General features: G+C 42.2%; 1 protein-coding gene across 1 annotated transcript in view; it reads right to left on the bottom strand.

Annotated features, from left to right (window-relative positions):
• Nucleotides 1-2,871: 2,871 nt before the first annotated feature.
• Nucleotides 2,872-17,597, bottom strand: part of LOC121541116 (neuropeptide FF receptor 2) — a 50,376-nt gene continuing 35,650 nt past the window's right edge. Inside the window, exon 5 of the mRNA XM_041850096.1 lies at nt 2,872-3,941. Within this exon, the coding sequence (XP_041706030.1) occupies nt 3,150-3,941 (792 nt within the window). The 3' untranslated portion in view covers nt 2,872-3,149. The remainder of the gene's footprint in view (nt 3,942-17,597) is intronic.

Genomic DNA, 17,597 nt, shown 5'->3' with positions numbered 1-17,597 from the left:
TTTTTTTAAAGAACAGGTGTGGCAGTAATCAGGCTTGGGTGTGGCTAGAGGAATTGAACTCAGGTGTGATAAACCACAGTTGAGTTGTGTTATAACAGGGGGGGCAAACACTTTTTCACACAGGGCCATGTAGGTTTGGATTTTGTTTTCTCTTAATAATAACAACCTTCATTTCAAAACTGCATTTTGTGTTTACTTGTGTTATCTTTGACTAATATTTAAATTTGTTTGATGATCTGAAACATTTAAGTGTGACAAACATGCAAACAAATAACAAATCAGGAAGGGGGCAAACACTTTTTCACACTACTGTAGGGGGTAGATCAGCTTTAATATTGCAGATAGATTGTAACTTCCATCAATGTAATTGTCTGCATCACTTCAAATCCCATTTTTTTCTGTCGCAAATATATATATATATATATATATATATATATATATATATATATATATATATATAGATATACATACATATACATATACATACATACACACATACATACATATAAATACATATACATATATACACATCCTTTTTAAAAATATATTTCCCTTTACTACTTTCCAACCCCACCACCCCTTCCCTAATTGGAGTAAACTAGTGAACAACAATGCTTAGGCCTCTACTTCCAGCTTATACATACAATATACATTTTATGGACACAGTCAACATTACAATAATTCTATTTTGTTTGTTTTTACTCATGAACTTCCTCTACCCTCAACCTCTCTGATCATTTTCATGATGTCCATCCGGTTTGATTCTATATGCCATATATTTTTAACTGTGCTCTTTCACAAAAGCTCTCAACCTATAACCTATATACTTATTATGGACACAGTATGCTTTACATTAGTTATCTTGTTGTTATTAGTTGTTAGTTGTTATTAGTCCCATCCTTCAACTCCATTCAACACCACCCATCTATCTCTTAACACCATCCATATTGGATTTCTATTTGCCATATATTTTTCAACTGTACTGTGATGTTTTACAAAAGTTCTGAACCCTTCTATTCTCATTGTCTCTATAGATTGTAAATTGAAAATAAACATTTTTGCTAAAAGTATTATTATATTATTGATCGATTGACTATGACTTTTCAGATCACCCAGAAGTGCTATCTGCAGGGTTAGCTCCAGGTAAATATTGCAATCCTTTAGCCATTCCTGGACCTGTGTCCAAAAACAAGCTACAAATGGACAGTACCAAAACAAATTATCTAATGATTCTGTCTCTTCGCAGCAAAATCTGCAGAGCTGGGAAGATTGTATCCCCCATATAAATAACATTCTATTGGTAGCAAGAATTTTATATAATAATTGAAATTGAAAAAGTTTTGAATCCGGCGTCGTTTTGCGTATCAGTTAATAAACACTATGTCATGGGATCGGTACGTCAAAAATCTCTTCCCAACTATTTTGCAATCTATATGGGACGGCTGTCAATCCTTTAGTCCTTAAATTAAACTGGTATACTTTGTTAATTATCACAGTTTTCTTTAAACAATTATGTTCTTTAATGCAAGGCCGACAGACAAGTTCCTTACATTTTCCTCCTTCCACTTTCCTCTTCCATGTTTGCGGTAATACTGCAATTATTTGGTTGTAATTTTGGGTAGAGCAGACATTTCCATATGTTTTTGTTAGCTGCATGTGCGACATAACTCCACCAGTCCTACCGATAATATCATATATGAAGATTATACCTTTTTAAAACATTTTTTCAAAAAATAATGTTTTTTTATCAATTTGTATATTTGAGTTTAACCACAATATTTGTTGCATTATTTGTTCTGTCGTTTCTGGAGGATTAAATTGAAATTTCAACCAACTTTCTATGGCTTGTTTTAGATTATTTCCTTTTCAAATAACTGAAAGTGAGAGGTTGTAATCTGAATAAAGGGGAAAAGGCCATTCTTGAACATTGGGTGAGACGATCTTACTAATTTGCTAGAGAACCAGTTCGGATTTAAGTATAACTTTTGTATGACTGAAGCTTTTAGTGATAGGTCTAATGCTTTAATATTTAATAATTTATGTCCTCCGAATTCATATTCATTAAATAAACAGGCCCATTTAATTTTGTCTGGCTTGCCGTTCCAAATAAAATGGAATAGCCGTTTTTTACTATTTTACACCTAGGGTTACTGTACATGATTTTAACCCATTTTATAAGAGATTCTCCAAAATTGAAATGCTCCAGGCATTTATATATAAACTCCAATCGTACTTGATCAAATGCCTTTTCAAAGTCTGTTATGAATAGCAGGCCTGGTTTCCCAGATTTTTCATAGTGTTCTATTGTTTCCAGTACTTACCTTATATTATCTCCAATGTATCGTCCATGTAAAAAACCTGTCTGATTAGAATGAATAATGTCCGACAATACCTTTTTAAGTCTATGCGCTATACATTTTGCTAGAATCTTTGCATCACAACACTGAAGTGTAAGGGGCCTCCAATTTTTTAAATGGACTGGATCTTTATATTTTCCACTTGTATACTGTTTCAGTAATAATGAAATCAGACCTTCTTCTTGAGTGTCTGATAATCTACCATTTACATAGGAGTGGTTAAAACATGCTAATAACGGTCCTCTGAGTATATCAAAAAAGGTTTGGTATACCTCGACTGGTATGCCATCCAACCCTGGAGTTTTCCCAGACTTAAAGTCTTTAATTGCATTCAGAAGTTCCTCCTCTGTAATTTCACCTTCACATGAGTCTTTCTGTATGGCTGTTAATGTTACATTATCAATAGAAAAAAAATCTCTACAATTAGCTTCTGTTAGAGGAGATGGAGGAGACTGAAACGAAAACATATGCTTAAAGTACTTTGTTTCCTCCAACAAAATATAATTTGGTGAATCATGGGTGACTCCGTTGTTTGTAACCAGTTTTTGGTAGCATTTCTATGTTGAAGATTTTTTTAAAATGTGGGTACATTACAGTATGTGCATTACAGTACATGCAATAGTACAAATGTTTAAATGTAATTTTTATCTGGGATACCATCTCCAGGTTATCTGAATTTATCTCTATGGCATGTACAATACAGTGTGTGTTTTACAGTACACATGGTTTAAATGTCATGTTTAAATCTGTGCTCTACATGTCCTAATGGCACATACAGTATGTATGACATGTTTAAACCTGGGATACCTTCTCCAGATCCTTCATGATCAGATCCTGCTCCTTCACATTGCTCCCCGACGACCTCTCGTCTGACGTCCGCCCGACAACTTCCTCCCGGCCCAGCCCCTTCCAGTTCACCAAAGCCAATCCTGACCTTGCCGAGCCGGGCCTGGTGGGCAGATGCAGGTTTGCGGGTAACACTGCGTTGCCTTGGATACGATGTGAGTAGGTCCTCTGGCGCTCCATGTAGGCGGCGCACAGCTGGAACTTAAATGCAACCTTGAACCCCCGGCGGAAGTTCTCGTTGAAGAAGCCATAGATGATGGGGTTGATGGAGGAGTTGAAGAAGGCCAGCCAGTGGGCCAGCGGGTACACGTAGATGTTGATGACGCGGTGCTGGCTCGCTGTCAGGCTGGCGTAGTCACTCAGCATCATCAGTGTCCAGAGCGGCAGCCACGACAGGATGAAGAGCAACGCCACCATCAGTAGCATCTTGATCACCCTCTTCTTCTTCTTCGACACCGTCTGATGGTGGTTGTCCAGGCCGGGCTTCGTCCCACCGCTGCTGCCACTACCGCTTCCCCCGCCTGAGGCGGGTACAGCCATCTTGAAGAGGGTGAATCCGATGCGGGCGTACATGATGACGATGAGTGACAGTGGGGCTAGGTAGATGTTAGCAAATAGGACGGTGGTGTAGATCTTCCTCATTTCCTGATTGGGCCAGTTCTCACGGCACCAGTAGATTGGGCGTGTGTTGTTGTAGCCGTCCCCCAGTAGGATCAGGACGCGCTGCTCCTTGGTCACCTTGGATTAGATTAGATTTTTTTTAAACAAGATTAATTTCAATATAATTTAGATTGACTTTACAGTACCTTGCAAAAGTATTCATCCCCTTTGGCGTTTTTCCTATTTTGTTGCATTACAACCTGCAATTTAAATTGATTTTTATTTGGATTTCATGTAATGGACATACACAAAATAGTCCAAATTGGTGAAGTGAGATGAAAAAAATAACTTGTTTCAAATAATTCTAAAAAACAGAAAAGTGGTGCGTGCATATGTATTTACCCCCTTTGCTATGAAGCCCCTAAATAAGATCTGGTGCAACCAATTACCTTCAGAAGTCACAAAATTCAGAAGTCACATGTTCTGTCACATGATCTCAGTATATATTCACCTGTTCTGAAAGGCCCCAGAGTCTGCAACACCACTAAGCAATGGGCACCACCAAGCAAGCTCACCATGAAGACCAAGGAGCTCTCCAAACAGATCAGAGACAAAGTTGTGGAGAAGTACAGATCAGGGTTGGGTTATAAAAAAATATCAGAACCTTTCAACATCCCACGGAGCACCATTAAATCTATTATTAAAAAATTGAAAGAATATGGCACCACAACAAACCTGCCAAGAGAGGGCCGCCCACCAAAACTCACAGACCAGGCAAGGAGAGCATTAATCAGAGAGGCAACAAAGAGACCAAAGATAACCCTGAAGGAGCTGCAAAGCTCCACAGCGGAGATTGGAGTATCTGTCCATAGGACCACTTTAAGCTGTACACTCCACAGAGCTGGGCTTTACGGAAGAGTAGCCAGAAAAAAGCCATTGCTAAAAGAAAAAAATAAGCAAACATGTTTGGTGTTCGCCAAAAGGCATGTGGGAGACGCCCCATACATATGGAAGAAGGTACTCTGGTCAGATGAGACTAAAATTGAGCTTTCTGGCCATCAAGAAAAATACTATGTCTGGTGCAAACCCAACACCTCTCATCACCCCAAGAACACCATCCCCACAGTGAAGCATGGTGGTGGCAGCATCATGCTGGGGGATGTTTTTCATCGGCAGGGACTGGGAAACTGGTCAGAATTGAAGGAATGATGGATGGTGCTAAATACAGGGAAATTCTTGAAGGAAACCTGTTTGCGTCTTCCTGAGATTTGAGACTGGGACGGAGGTTCACCTTCCAGCAGGACAATGACCCTAAGCATACTGCTAAAGCAACACTTGAGTGGTTTAACTGAGTGGCGCAGTGGTCTAAGGCACTGCATCGCAGTGCTAACTGTGCCACTAGAGATCCTGGTTCGAATCCAGGCTCTGTCGCAGCCGGCCGCGACCGGGAGACTCATGGGCGGCGCACAATTGGCCCAGCGTCGTCCAGGGTAGGGGAGGGAATGGCCGGCAGGGATGTAGCTCAGTTGATAGAGCATGGCGTTTGCAACGCCAGGGTTGTGGGTTCGATTCCCATGGGGGGCCAGTATAAAAAATAAAATTAAAAAATAATAAAAAAAGTATTCACTAACTGTAAGTCGCTCTGGATAAGAGCGTCTGCTAAATGACTAAAATGTAAATGTTAAGGGGAAACATTTAAATGTCTTGGAATGGCCTAGTCAAAGCCCAGACCTCAATCCAATTGAGAATCTGTGGTATGACTTAAAGATTGCTGTACATCAGCGGAACCCATCCAACTTGGGGGGGGGGGGTGAATAGTTATGCATGCTTCAAAGTGGTAGGCATGTTGTGTAAATCAAATGATACAAACCCCCCCCAAAAAATTAATTCCAGGTTGTAAGGTAACAAAATAGGAAAAATGCCAAGGGGGGTGAATACTTTCGCAAGCCACTGTAAAGTCCTCAATGAGGCAATTTGGCAGGTAATTTGGCAGCATATAAAACACTATAATATATACAAAGTGACAGTCACACCAAAAAAACTGACAGGGATTCAAATGTGCTCTGATGCCTACTCAAGCACCTTAAAGACCATGTTGCAAGTTACATTTGGTTTAAATTTGCCAATAAAAATAGAATAGATGGCAATACCCCCCAAAAAGGTAAAACAATTCAAATGTGCGCTAGTAAGCAATGCCCTCCCTCAAGAGCATGACAGAGCCTGTAATGTTGCCTGTGACATTGCACCAGGTAAAGGCTCTGAAGCTGACTGGGGCAATTCGACTGGGGAACATTTCTGTAGAGGAAAGACAGTTTTACAAACAAGTAGCTATTACTCCTCGGCCTGAAGTACTAGACTAAAACCAAAATGATCTACTTGAAGGTAATTGTCTTTTTTATATGTGTACATCATTTTGGGGGGGGTAAAAGGCATGAACTTGGCATTGCATTGCAACTGGTAGCAGCTAGCTAGCTGGCTTCTGACTTATTCATCCTACTTTACTATCAACTGGGAAGCTGTATCAGGCAGATTTAGATGCAAGGGTCAAACACATATATTGGCATCTGATAAAAATTATTAGAAAAAAATTTAATAAACTATTAGCTAGCTAACTTAGCTAGATTAAAGCTGCTGGGGGAAAACTAGCTAACGTTAGCTAACTCCCACCATCAGCCTCTGAGTTCACCTTAGCTAGCTAGCTAAGTGGACTGTAGCTAGGTTTCGAGAAAATAACTACAGTGAGGGAAAAAAGTATTTGATCCCCTGCTGATTTTGTACGTTTGCCCACTGACAAAGAAATGATCAGTCTATGATTTTAATGGTAGGTTTATTTGAACAGTGAGAGACAAAATAACAACAAACAAATCCAAAGAAACGCATGTCAAAAATGTTATGAATTGATTTGCATTTTAATGAGGGAAATAAGTATTTGACCCCCTCTCAATCAGAAAGATTTCTGGCTCCCAGGTGTCTTTTATACAGGTAACGAGCTGAGATTAGGGGCACACTCTTAAAGGGAGTGCTCCTAATCTCAGTTTATTACCTGTATAAAAGACACCTGTCCACAGAAGCAATCAATCAATCAATCAGATTCTAAACTCTCCTCCATGGCCAAGACCAAAGAGCTCTCCAAGGATGTCAGGGACAAGATTGTAGACCTACACAAGGCTGGAATGGGCTACAAGACCATCGCCAAGCAGCTTGGTGAGAAGGTGACAACAGTTGGTGCGATTATTCGCAAATGGAAGAAACACAAAAGACCTGTCAATCTCTCTCGGCCTGGGGCTCCATGCAAGATCTCACCTCATGGAGTTGCAATGATCTTGAGAACGGTGAGGAATCCGCCCAAAACTACATGGGAGGATCTTTTCAATGATCTCAAGGCAGCTGGGACCATAGTCACCAAGAAAACAATTGGTAACTCACTACGCCGTGAAGGACTGAAATCCTGCAGCGCCCGCAAGGTCCCCCTGCTCAAAAAAGCACATATACAGGCCCGTCTGAAGTTTGCCAATGAACATCTGAATGATTCAGAGAAGAACTGGGTGAAAGTGTTGTGGTCAGATGAGACCAGAATCGAGCTCTTTGGCATTACCTCAACTCGCCGTGTTTGGAGGAGGAGGAATGCTGGCTATGACCCCAAGAACACCATCCCCACCATCAAACATGGAGGTGGAAACATTATGCTTTGGGGGTGTTTTTCTGCTAAGGGGACAGGACAACTTCACCGCATCAAAGGGACGATGGACGGGGCCATGTACCTTCAAATCTTGAGTGAGAACCTCCTTCCCTCAGCCAGGGCATTGAAAATGGGTCGTGGATGGGTATTCCAGCATGACAATGACCCAAAACACACGGCCAAGGCAACAAAGGAGTGGCTCAAGAAGAAGCACATTAAGGTCCTGGAGTGGCCTAGCCAGTCTCCAGACCTTAATCCCATAGAAAATCTGTGGAGGGAGCTGAAGGTTCGAGTTGCCAAACGTCAGCCTCGAAACCTTAATGACTTGGAGAAGATCTGCAAAGAGGAGTGGGACAAAATCCCCCCTGATATGTGTGCAAACCTGGTGGCCAACTACAAGATACATCTGACCTCTGTGATCGCCAACAAGGGTTTTGCCACCAAGTACTAAGTCATGTTTTGCAGAGGGGTCAAGTACTTATTTCCCTCATTAAAATGCAAATCAATTTCTAACATTTTTGACATGCGTTTTTCTGAATTTGTTGTTGTTATTCTGTCTCTCACTGTTCAAATAAATATACCATTAACCTCGTGTTGTCCTCCCAAATGCCTTACGCCTTTTGTCCTCTGGGGTCAAAAATGACCCCGCCTGGTTTGACTGTTTATAAAGCATACAGTATACATTTTCAATCAATTCTGTGTTACATCTTTAATCTTACTTCTGTTCAACCCATTACTAGAATTTTTTTCATTTGTTTTGGAATTTAGAGCCAATAGACCTTGTTTACATAAAAGTATACCCTGTTTTTAAGTAAAAATACAATGAAACTATGAATTATTTTGACCTATTATTATTTTGACTATTTGACTTATCACTGAGTGGTATTTGTAAAAGTTTAGTGAGGATGCTGTTTTTGAATCATTTTATTTTTATTAATGACAGCCCATAATCACACCTTTTTGTCCTCTGGGGTCAAAAATGACCCCGCCTGGTTTGACTGTTTATAAAGCATACAGTATACATTTTCAATCAATTATGTGTTACATCTTTAGTCTTACTTCTGTTCAACCCATTACTAGAATTTTTTTCATTTGTTTTGGAATTTAGAGCCAATAGACCTTGTTTACATAAAAGTATACCCTGTTTTTAAGTAAAAATACAATGAAACTATGAAATATTTTGACCTATTATTATTTTGACTATTTGACTTATCACTGAGTGGTATTTGTAAAAGTTTAGTGAGGATGCTGTTTTTGAATCATTTTATTTTTATTAATGACAGCCCATAATCACACCTTTTTGTCCTCTGGCGTCAAAAATGACCCCGCCTGGTTTGACTGTTTATAAAGCATACAGTATACATTTTCAATCAATTCTGTGTTACATCTTTAGTCTGAAAATAACGTTAGTTGTTTAATACTATGCTCTTTATGATTCAAACAAATTTGAAGTAATTTGATTGAATTATGGGTGTTTTACTAAATGTAATAACTTCTGTTGTCCTCTGGGATCAAAAAGACCCCGCAGCACAAAGTTTACATACTGCTTGGCAAAACATCTTTGATCATGTTTCTTTGATGTGTGGGGTCAAAACATCTTTGATCATGTTTCTTTGATGTGTGGGGTCAAGCAATGGTTATGACAAAAAAAAAAAAAAAGTATTTTCTCACAGGTGTTTGGGCATTTCACATTTTAGTCTGAGAGAGACAGGCAGCACAATGAGGAGGCAGAAGTTTTATAATGCACAGGAGGCTTGCAAGATAATTTTTGAAATAAAAGAAAATAATGACCAGGAGGACAATGCTGCACATAATGAGGATGAATCAACTGATGAAGAGGGTTCAGGGTCAGAAGAGGAGGAACATAATGATGAGGTGATAGATCCAACATACAGACAGCATGCTACTTCTTCCTCCGAAGATTCCCCCACATCTCCTGCTGCAGAAATGGAAGATGATTATGAATATAAGGAAATGGATGAACGTGATGATGACGTAGAATCTGAAGCTGGTATGGAAGAAGTGTCAGAAGTGGAGCACTGCACCTATTATGATGAAGAATCAACAGATGAGGTAGAATCTGAAGTTGAAATGGAAGAAGTGTCAGAAGTGGAGGACATCATCTATTATGATGAAGACGAAGAATCAACAGATGAGGTAGAATCTGTGGAATCAACAGATGAGGTAGAATCTGTGGAAGAGGACCCATCTCAGCTGGGTCCTCTTCCTCAGATTCTACCTCATCTGTTGATTCTTCGTCTTCATCATAATAGATGATGTCCTCCACTTCTGACACTTCTTCCATTTCAACTTCAGATTCTACCTCATCTGTTGATTCTTCATCATAATAGGTGCAGTGCTCCACTTCTGACACTTCTTCCATACCAGCTTCAGATTCTACGTCATCATCGCGTTCATCCATTTCCTTATATTCATAATCATCTTCCATTTCTGCAGCAGGAGATGTGGGGAATCTTCGGAGGAAGAAGTAGCATGCTGTCTGTATGTTGGATCTATCACCTCATCATTATGTTCCTCCTCTTCTGACCCTGAACCCTCTTCATCAGTTGATTCATCCTCATTATGTGCAGCATTGTCCTCCTGGTCATTATTTTCTTTTATTTCAAAATTATCTTGCAAGCCTCCTGTGCATTATAAAACTTCTGCCTCCTCATTGTGCTGCCTGTCTCTCTCAGACTAAAATGAAATGCCCAAACACCTGTGAGAAAATACTTTTTGTTGTTGTTGTTGTTGTCATAACCATTGCTTGACCCCACACATCAAAGAAACATGATCAAATATGTTTTGCCAAGCAGTATGTAAACTTTGTGCTGCGGGGTCTTTTTGACCCCAGAGGACAACAGAAGTTATTACATTTAGTAAAACACCCATAATTCAATCAAATTACTTCAAATTTGTTTGAATCATAAAGAGCATAGTATTAAACAACTAACGTTATTTTCAGACCAATTGATGAATAAAAAACATATTTTGTCGGCAAAAGATTTAATTTGGGGTCAGAATGACCCCAGGACAACAGGAGGGTTAAAATTATAGACTGATCATGTCTTTGTCAGTGGGCAAACGTACAAAATAAGCAGGGGATCAAATACTTTTTTCCCTCACTGTATGTATTTGCTAGCTACAGTTTAATTACTAGTTATTGACTATTGAACAGTTTTAGTCAAACTTCATTCCCCTGCCTGTTTATTGATGCATTGGTGACTGAAGAAGTTGGCAAGAAAAATGCCCCTCCCGATTTCACTGCATATAGGCTGTGTTGTTTTGGTATCATTTGGCTGAATAGGCTTGTGTACATTCACATTAGTTAGCTAAATTACTGACTGACTAGGCTAATTCTTATTCATGTTTTTGTTGTTGTATTTCAGGTGGAGAGGGAGTTAGATCACTAGAAAGCAGTATGCTGACAGACCAGGGCCCGTATTCACAAAGCATCTCAGTGTAAAAGTACTGATTTAGGATCAGTTTGACCTTTTAGGTCACAATGAATACGATTACATTAACAAGGTTGAGCTGGTACAAGATCAGTACTCTGAGATGCTTGGTGAACACAGGCTCGGGAAGAAACCATTTGCCCAGTACCTTGCTCAGCAGACATTTCACCACAGAACCATATAGGCATTACAGTTCATGCTTATGAACTGAATATTGTGTGTGAATCTACATATATTGATGACGCAAACAAAAGGGCTGAAATGTTCAGCAACATGTGCAGTGAATGCTAACATGGCTTTGGTGATGAAAGGTGCATAATGCATTTATTGTAATCTACCTATCAGGCCACTACATGCTGTGAGATGGGCTGCGTGGTGACACATATTATTCAAGCTACCTGATTAAATACTGGGGCCTTCAGTGTAGTGATGGGAAGTCTTTTGACTGATTTTGTTCATTTGAGTCAGTAATGCCCAGAGCACGCAGGAGCCCTACCAGCGAACGATGAACTGAAAACTCGAAATAGTCATGATAAGCCTCTCGTTCACCATAAGGGGCTTATTGGAGCTGTCATTTGTGACTGAAACTTGTAAAAGTGTGCTTTAAACAATGTGCATTTGTTGATTGCTAGTCATACAAATACAATTATTTCTTGGTACATTTGAAACTAGGTCTAGTTGTGGCCGCAACCGGACTAGATTGTGAACGACTTTTGGCAGAATGCATTGCTTGACTGTTGTGAGGGTGACAAGCACAATATCGTTTGCGAACTGTAGCCCCCCAAACAATTTGTTCTCGAGTTCAAGTTTGTTGAGCAGACCCTGTGTATGTTTTAGCTCTACAGAGCTGTGTCCATCATAACATTCAATAATCCAGTAGGCCTTTCCTGCAGTCAAATGACCAAATCGCCCTCTAGTGGCCTCATAGGTGGAATGTTATTAATACTTTTCATAATTTCATAATTAATAAACAATATTTTTTTTAAACGCTGGAAATTCTGTGTTTCTTTGTCAAACGGTTTTGTTATATTTTAGTCTTCTGTGATGTACACTGAGTATACTAAACATTAGGAACACCTTCCTAATATTCAGTTGCACCTTCCCCCTCCCCCCTTTTGCCCTCAGAACAGCCTCAATTTGTCGGGGCAAGTACTCTACAAGGTGACGAAAGTGTTCCACAGGGATGCTGGACCATGTTGACTCCAATGCTTCCTAACAGTTGTGTAAGGTTGGCTGGATGTCCTTTGGGTGGTGGACCATTCTTGATACACACGGGAAACTGTTGAGTGTGAAAAACCCAGCAGTGTTGCAGTTCTTGACACAAACCCATGCGCCTACCATATCCCATTCAAAGGCACTTAAATCTTTTGTCTTGCCCATTCACCCTCTGAATGGCATACATACACAATCCATGTCTCAAAGCTTAAACATCCTTCTTTAACCTGTCTCCTCCCCTTCATATACACTGATTGAAGTGGATTTAACAAGTGACATCAATAAGGGATCATAGCTTTCACCTGGATTCAGCTGGTCAGTCTATGTCATGGAAAGAGCAGGTATTCTTAATGTTTTGTATATTCAGTGTATATAAAGTGTAATATTGGGATGCAAACTCTATATCTGACATGGTACAGGTGTCTTGTCTTTTTTAAGACCATAACCATATGTGTGAGGTGTATTATTTTGTTTCAAAGTAGATTTGTTTAAGAATACCAATAAACACTCTGTGTGACCCTGATTTAGCACACTGCAGTTAAAGGTTAATTGCATCCCGGATAACACGGACCTAGAATTCAGTGGGTCAAACGAACAACTAAAATGAACGAGTCACTCAGAAAAACGAATCATGACTCTCAAGTCAGTAAAAATAAAAATAAAACGAATCGAACTGCACATCCCTACTTCAGTGGTACCGGACGCAAGGGCTTTACCTGGGAGTACAACAACAGTCTCTTTGTCACAGCCATTCTGTCAACATGTATTGTATGTAACCACTCAAATTCATACAAACTGATACGGACGCAAGGACTGACTTATTTTGACTTTGTCCCTTTCTTCAATCTTGTCCGGGATATATATTTTAGTTGACCCACCTGTGTGATGTGTCTGATATGCATGAATAAAAATGTATTCACCCTGTACATGAGACGTGCATTGATTTTAGACCTTTTGAATAATAAGCTCTAAGTGTTGTCTTGTTGTTTAAGTTACCACAGAAGTTGGTCCGGTCCGGACCAACCAAATTTGGTCATGTTTGGGGGCGGAGCTCATTAGAAGTATAGCCAGTGTGTAGAATAATACCCATATGCAATGGATGATATTGAATATTTGTACCTTTGTGTACCTATTCAGGATAGATCACCCTGAAGAGAATGACATTCATTTCCATAATTATGCATTTCTGTGTAGTACAGATCAGGGACCCATTGTCACACCCTGGCTATGGGACTCTAGTTGTTGAGCCAGGGTGTGTTTGTTCTATGTGGTGTGTTTCTATGTTGGGGGTTCTAGTTCGTCTATTTCTATGTTTTGCCTGAGTGACTCCCAATCAGAGGCAACGAGTGTCAGCTGTTGGCTGGTTGTCTCTGATTGGGAGCCATATTTAAACTGTATGTTTTTCCCTTTGTGTTTGTGGGTTTTTGTTCCGTGTTCGGTCATTTATACCGTTGGACGTCACGAGTCGTTTCTTGTTTTGTATTGTGTTTACGCTTTAACTATTAAAGTATGTTCGTTCATCACGCTGCGCATTGGTCTCTCCCTGACGATCGTGACAGAAAAACCCACCAAAACTGGACCAAGCAGCGTGAAGAGGAGAGAGGAAGGACTTGGGATCGATGGAGTAGGGGTCTCGACTGGGCTAAGCTGAGTGAAGAGCAGAGAGGGTGGACTTGGGAACAGTGGAGGAAGAGTCTCGACTGGGTCAAGCCTAATGAAGAGCAGAATGGCTGGAGTTGGAGGCAGAAGAGCGAGAGTTGGGCGAAAACTATAGAGGCCTGGCCCACGGGGAGGAGAGACCCCCAGAAAATTTTTAGGGGGGGGCTCACGAAGTCGGGGCAGCAGGAGGCCGCGATAGAGCGGTCCAGCGGGTTGGCAGAGGAGGCCGCCATGTTAAGGGGGCCACTGGTCACTAAGGGGAAGGAAAGTGTGGAGGCACGGCGAGAGGTACTGGGGTGTGTTACCAGTCCGGTCCGGCCCGTTCCTGATCCCCGCGTAGGGCCAGGGGTGTGTGTCCCCAGTGCGGTCCGGTCTGTTCCTGTTCCTCGCATCGAGCCTGTGGTGCGCGTCGCCAGCCCGGTCCGGACTGTTCCTGCTCCCCGCATCGAGCCTGTGGTACGCTTCGCCAGCCCGGTCCGGTCCGTTCCTGCTCCCCGCACCAAGTCAGTAGTGCGCTTCGTCAGCCCGGTCCGGACTGTTCCTGCTCCCCGCATCGAGCCTGTGGTACGCTCGCCAGCCCGGTCCGGTCCGTTCCTGCTCCCCGCACCAAGTCAGTAGTGCGCCCGTCAGCCCGGTCCGGCCCGTTCCTGCTCCCCGCACCAAGTCAGTAGTGCGCCGTCAGCCCGGTCCGGCCCGTTCCTGCTCCCCGCACCAAGTCAGTGGTGCGCTCCGTCAGTCGGCACGGCCCGTGCCTGCTCCCCGCACCAAGCCTACGGTGTGCGTCGCCAGCCCGGCCCGGCCTGTTCCTGCCCCTCGCACCAAGCCTACGGTGCGCACGCCAGCCCGGTAAGGCCCGTTGCTGCTCCACGCACCAAGCCTACGGTGCGCGTCGCCAGCCCGGCCCGGCCTGTTCCTGCCACTCGCACCAAGTCTACGGTGCGCGTCGCCAGCCCGGCCCGGCCTGTTCCTGCCACTCGCACCAAGTCTACGGTGCGAGTCGTCAGCCTGGTCCAGCCCGTTCGGCCACTCGCACCAAGCCAGGGGTGCGAGTCGTCAGTCCAGTGAGGCCCGTTGCTGCTCCACGCACCAAGCCAGGGGTGCGTATCGTCAGCCAGGTCCGGTCCTTTCCTGCCTCACGCACCAGCCAGGGGTGCGCGTCGTCTGTCCGGCACAACCCGTGCCTGGGTCACCGGTACCTAACCAGGTACCGGTCAACGGCTCCACTACGGAGTTGAAGCTAACCGCTCCTGCTACGTCCAGTCCAGCTCTAGCCAGCGGGGCCAGACCGGACCAGGGGCACTATGGGGGGTTTGTTGGAGGGTGGTGGGCAAGCCCGGAGCCAGAACCGCCGCCGAGGAGGTATGCCCACCCAGCCCTCCCCTGTTTTGCTCTTTTTGAAGCGCGGTCGCAGTCCGCGCCTTTAGGGGGGGGTACTGTCACGCCCTGGCTCGGGGGACTCTCGTATGTTGAGCCAGGGTGTTAGTTTCTATGTTTTGTGTTGTAGGTTGTGGGTCTAGTTTTGCTTTTCTATGTTGGCCAGGGTGGCTCCCAATCAGAGACGGCTGTAGCTCGTTGTCTCTGATTGGGAGTCATACTTAGGTAGCCGTTTGGCACTCATTCATTGTGGTTTCTTGTTCTTATTTGGTTTGTGTTCAACCGTAGACATCACGTTTTCGTCTGTTGTTTTGATTGTGTGATCATTCTCTAAATAAATATGTTCACCTTCAACGCTGCGCATTGGTCCTCCTCCTTAAACGTTCGTGACACCCATGATGTAATTCTGTTAACGTAATTTTGTTACCGGGTGTAAATCCACTTCACTTACTGTAGTTCAATAACTAACAAAAAAAAATCTAACTCAAGGTGTCATGTCATAGCTGACACCCCATTCTTCCTGCAGATATCTTTGAATCTTAATTCGGAGCAGATATTTAACAGAGTTTTTATAAAACGTGATCACATAATGCTTTTTAGAGATTTTAATTCTGTTACCAAACTTTGCATCTGCACAGTTCTTCCAGTATATGTGTTTTCGTGAAATGTTTCTTGAAAATTGTTCAAAGTAGTCCTAGAGTTGTATAGTTTGTTAAACTTTGAAATGCATGGTTTTTGTTAGGCATACATTTTGTCTCAGCGTAATTCCGTTACCGTTGAATTGCCCTATTGTGATCTTATTATGTACTTAATCATAAAAGTCTGATTGAGTCATGTCTTGTTGTTTGATGAATGAAGGACTGTGGTAGGCAAAAATATGTAAACATAGATATGTTAGTAATGTCAGTGATTGTTGTGCTCACTTTCTTCATGTGTCAACATGTCTGTTCTTAGCTGTACCCCATCCTCCCATCCCTACCATCATGCCTGCTCTACTAGAGAGGCCCCCATCCCTCACGGTAAGTGGGCAAATGTAGCAATTTTTTTGTTGTCTGAGTGAGGAAAATGCTGTAAATTAAGGTGACTATGTATTTTGAAAGATGAGACATTGAGGATTATATTAAATACCACTTTGATGTCATACAAGCAAGCCAAACACCCTTGAGTCCAAATGTGCACATATACAGTGTCAACATTATGATCACTATGTTTGATGTACAGTTACCAGATGACATGGTGTCATACCCTGGTTTGTTCTGAACAGAACGAGCCTATGTTTGTTTTATTGTGAATAACATTTGCCAGGGCACAAGCACCTGAATGCACTCATCACTCCTTTCTATCTGCTCCAAGCCTAACACTGGAAGATCTTATTTTATAACTTAGCTAGTCATGTTGGCAATTGAACAAGCATTCAAATCATGCCCACCTGACCCAGATTGCGATTTATAAACAACAACAGTAATTGTGTGATAGCCGGGATGCAGGGTTGTGTTCCAAATGAAGCAACTACAAGTATGCTTGCTCTTGTTCCTCAACAGCACAGCTAGGAGAGCTCAAAAAAGTACCTTATAGTTGAAGACTCTACTTTAAGTCATAAAAGTGCATTGAAATTGCTTAGGAACTGTGCATACTTTGGAAAGATGTGTGGCCACTTGGAAACACCAATTTGGGTAGTGCGCGTGACAATATGTCTAGATTATTGAGTTGCGGCTGTCAGTGAAAAGCATTTAAAATATGTGTGAAGATAATGTGTCTTGAGTATAATTTCAAATGTTGCATCAAGAAGAAGGGGAGGGTGTGTGGCGACGATATGGTGCATCTCCAGAATGCATGCATATGTAGGAAAGTGTCCATTTGGCGTTACAGCCTTATTCTAAAATGGATTAAATTGTTTTTTTCCCCTCATCAAGCCTCACACAATACCCCATAATGGCAAAGCAAAAACAGGCTATTAGAATTGTTTGATAATTTATTACATATAAAAAACGTAAATATCACATTTACATAAGTATTCAGACTTTACTCAGTACTTTGTTGAAGCACCTTTGGCAGCGATTACTGCATAGAGTCTTCTTGGGTATGATGCTACAAGCTTGGCACACCTGTATTTGGGGAGATTCTCCCACTCTTCTCTGCAGATCCTCTCAAGCTCTGTCAGGTTGGATGGGCAGCGTTGCTGCACAGCTATTTCCAGGTCTCTCCAGAGATCTTCGATCGGGTTCAAGTCCGGGCTCTGGCTGGGCCACTCAAGGACATTCAGAGACTTGTCCCGAAGCCACTCCTGTGTTGTCGGGCTGTGTGCTTAGGGTCGTTGTCCTGTCGAAGGTGAACCTTCGCCCCAGTCTGAGGTCCTGAGCGCTCTGGAGCAGGTTTTCATCAAGGATCTCTCTGTACTTTGTTCCGTTCGTC

Source organism: Coregonus clupeaformis, chromosome 27 (genome assembly GCF_020615455.1).
Source record: "Coregonus clupeaformis isolate EN_2021a chromosome 27, ASM2061545v1, whole genome shotgun sequence".
NCBI classification, from domain to species: domain Eukaryota; kingdom Metazoa; phylum Chordata; class Actinopteri; order Salmoniformes; family Salmonidae; genus Coregonus; species Coregonus clupeaformis.
This window is presented reverse-complemented; position numbering and strand designations above follow the sequence as displayed.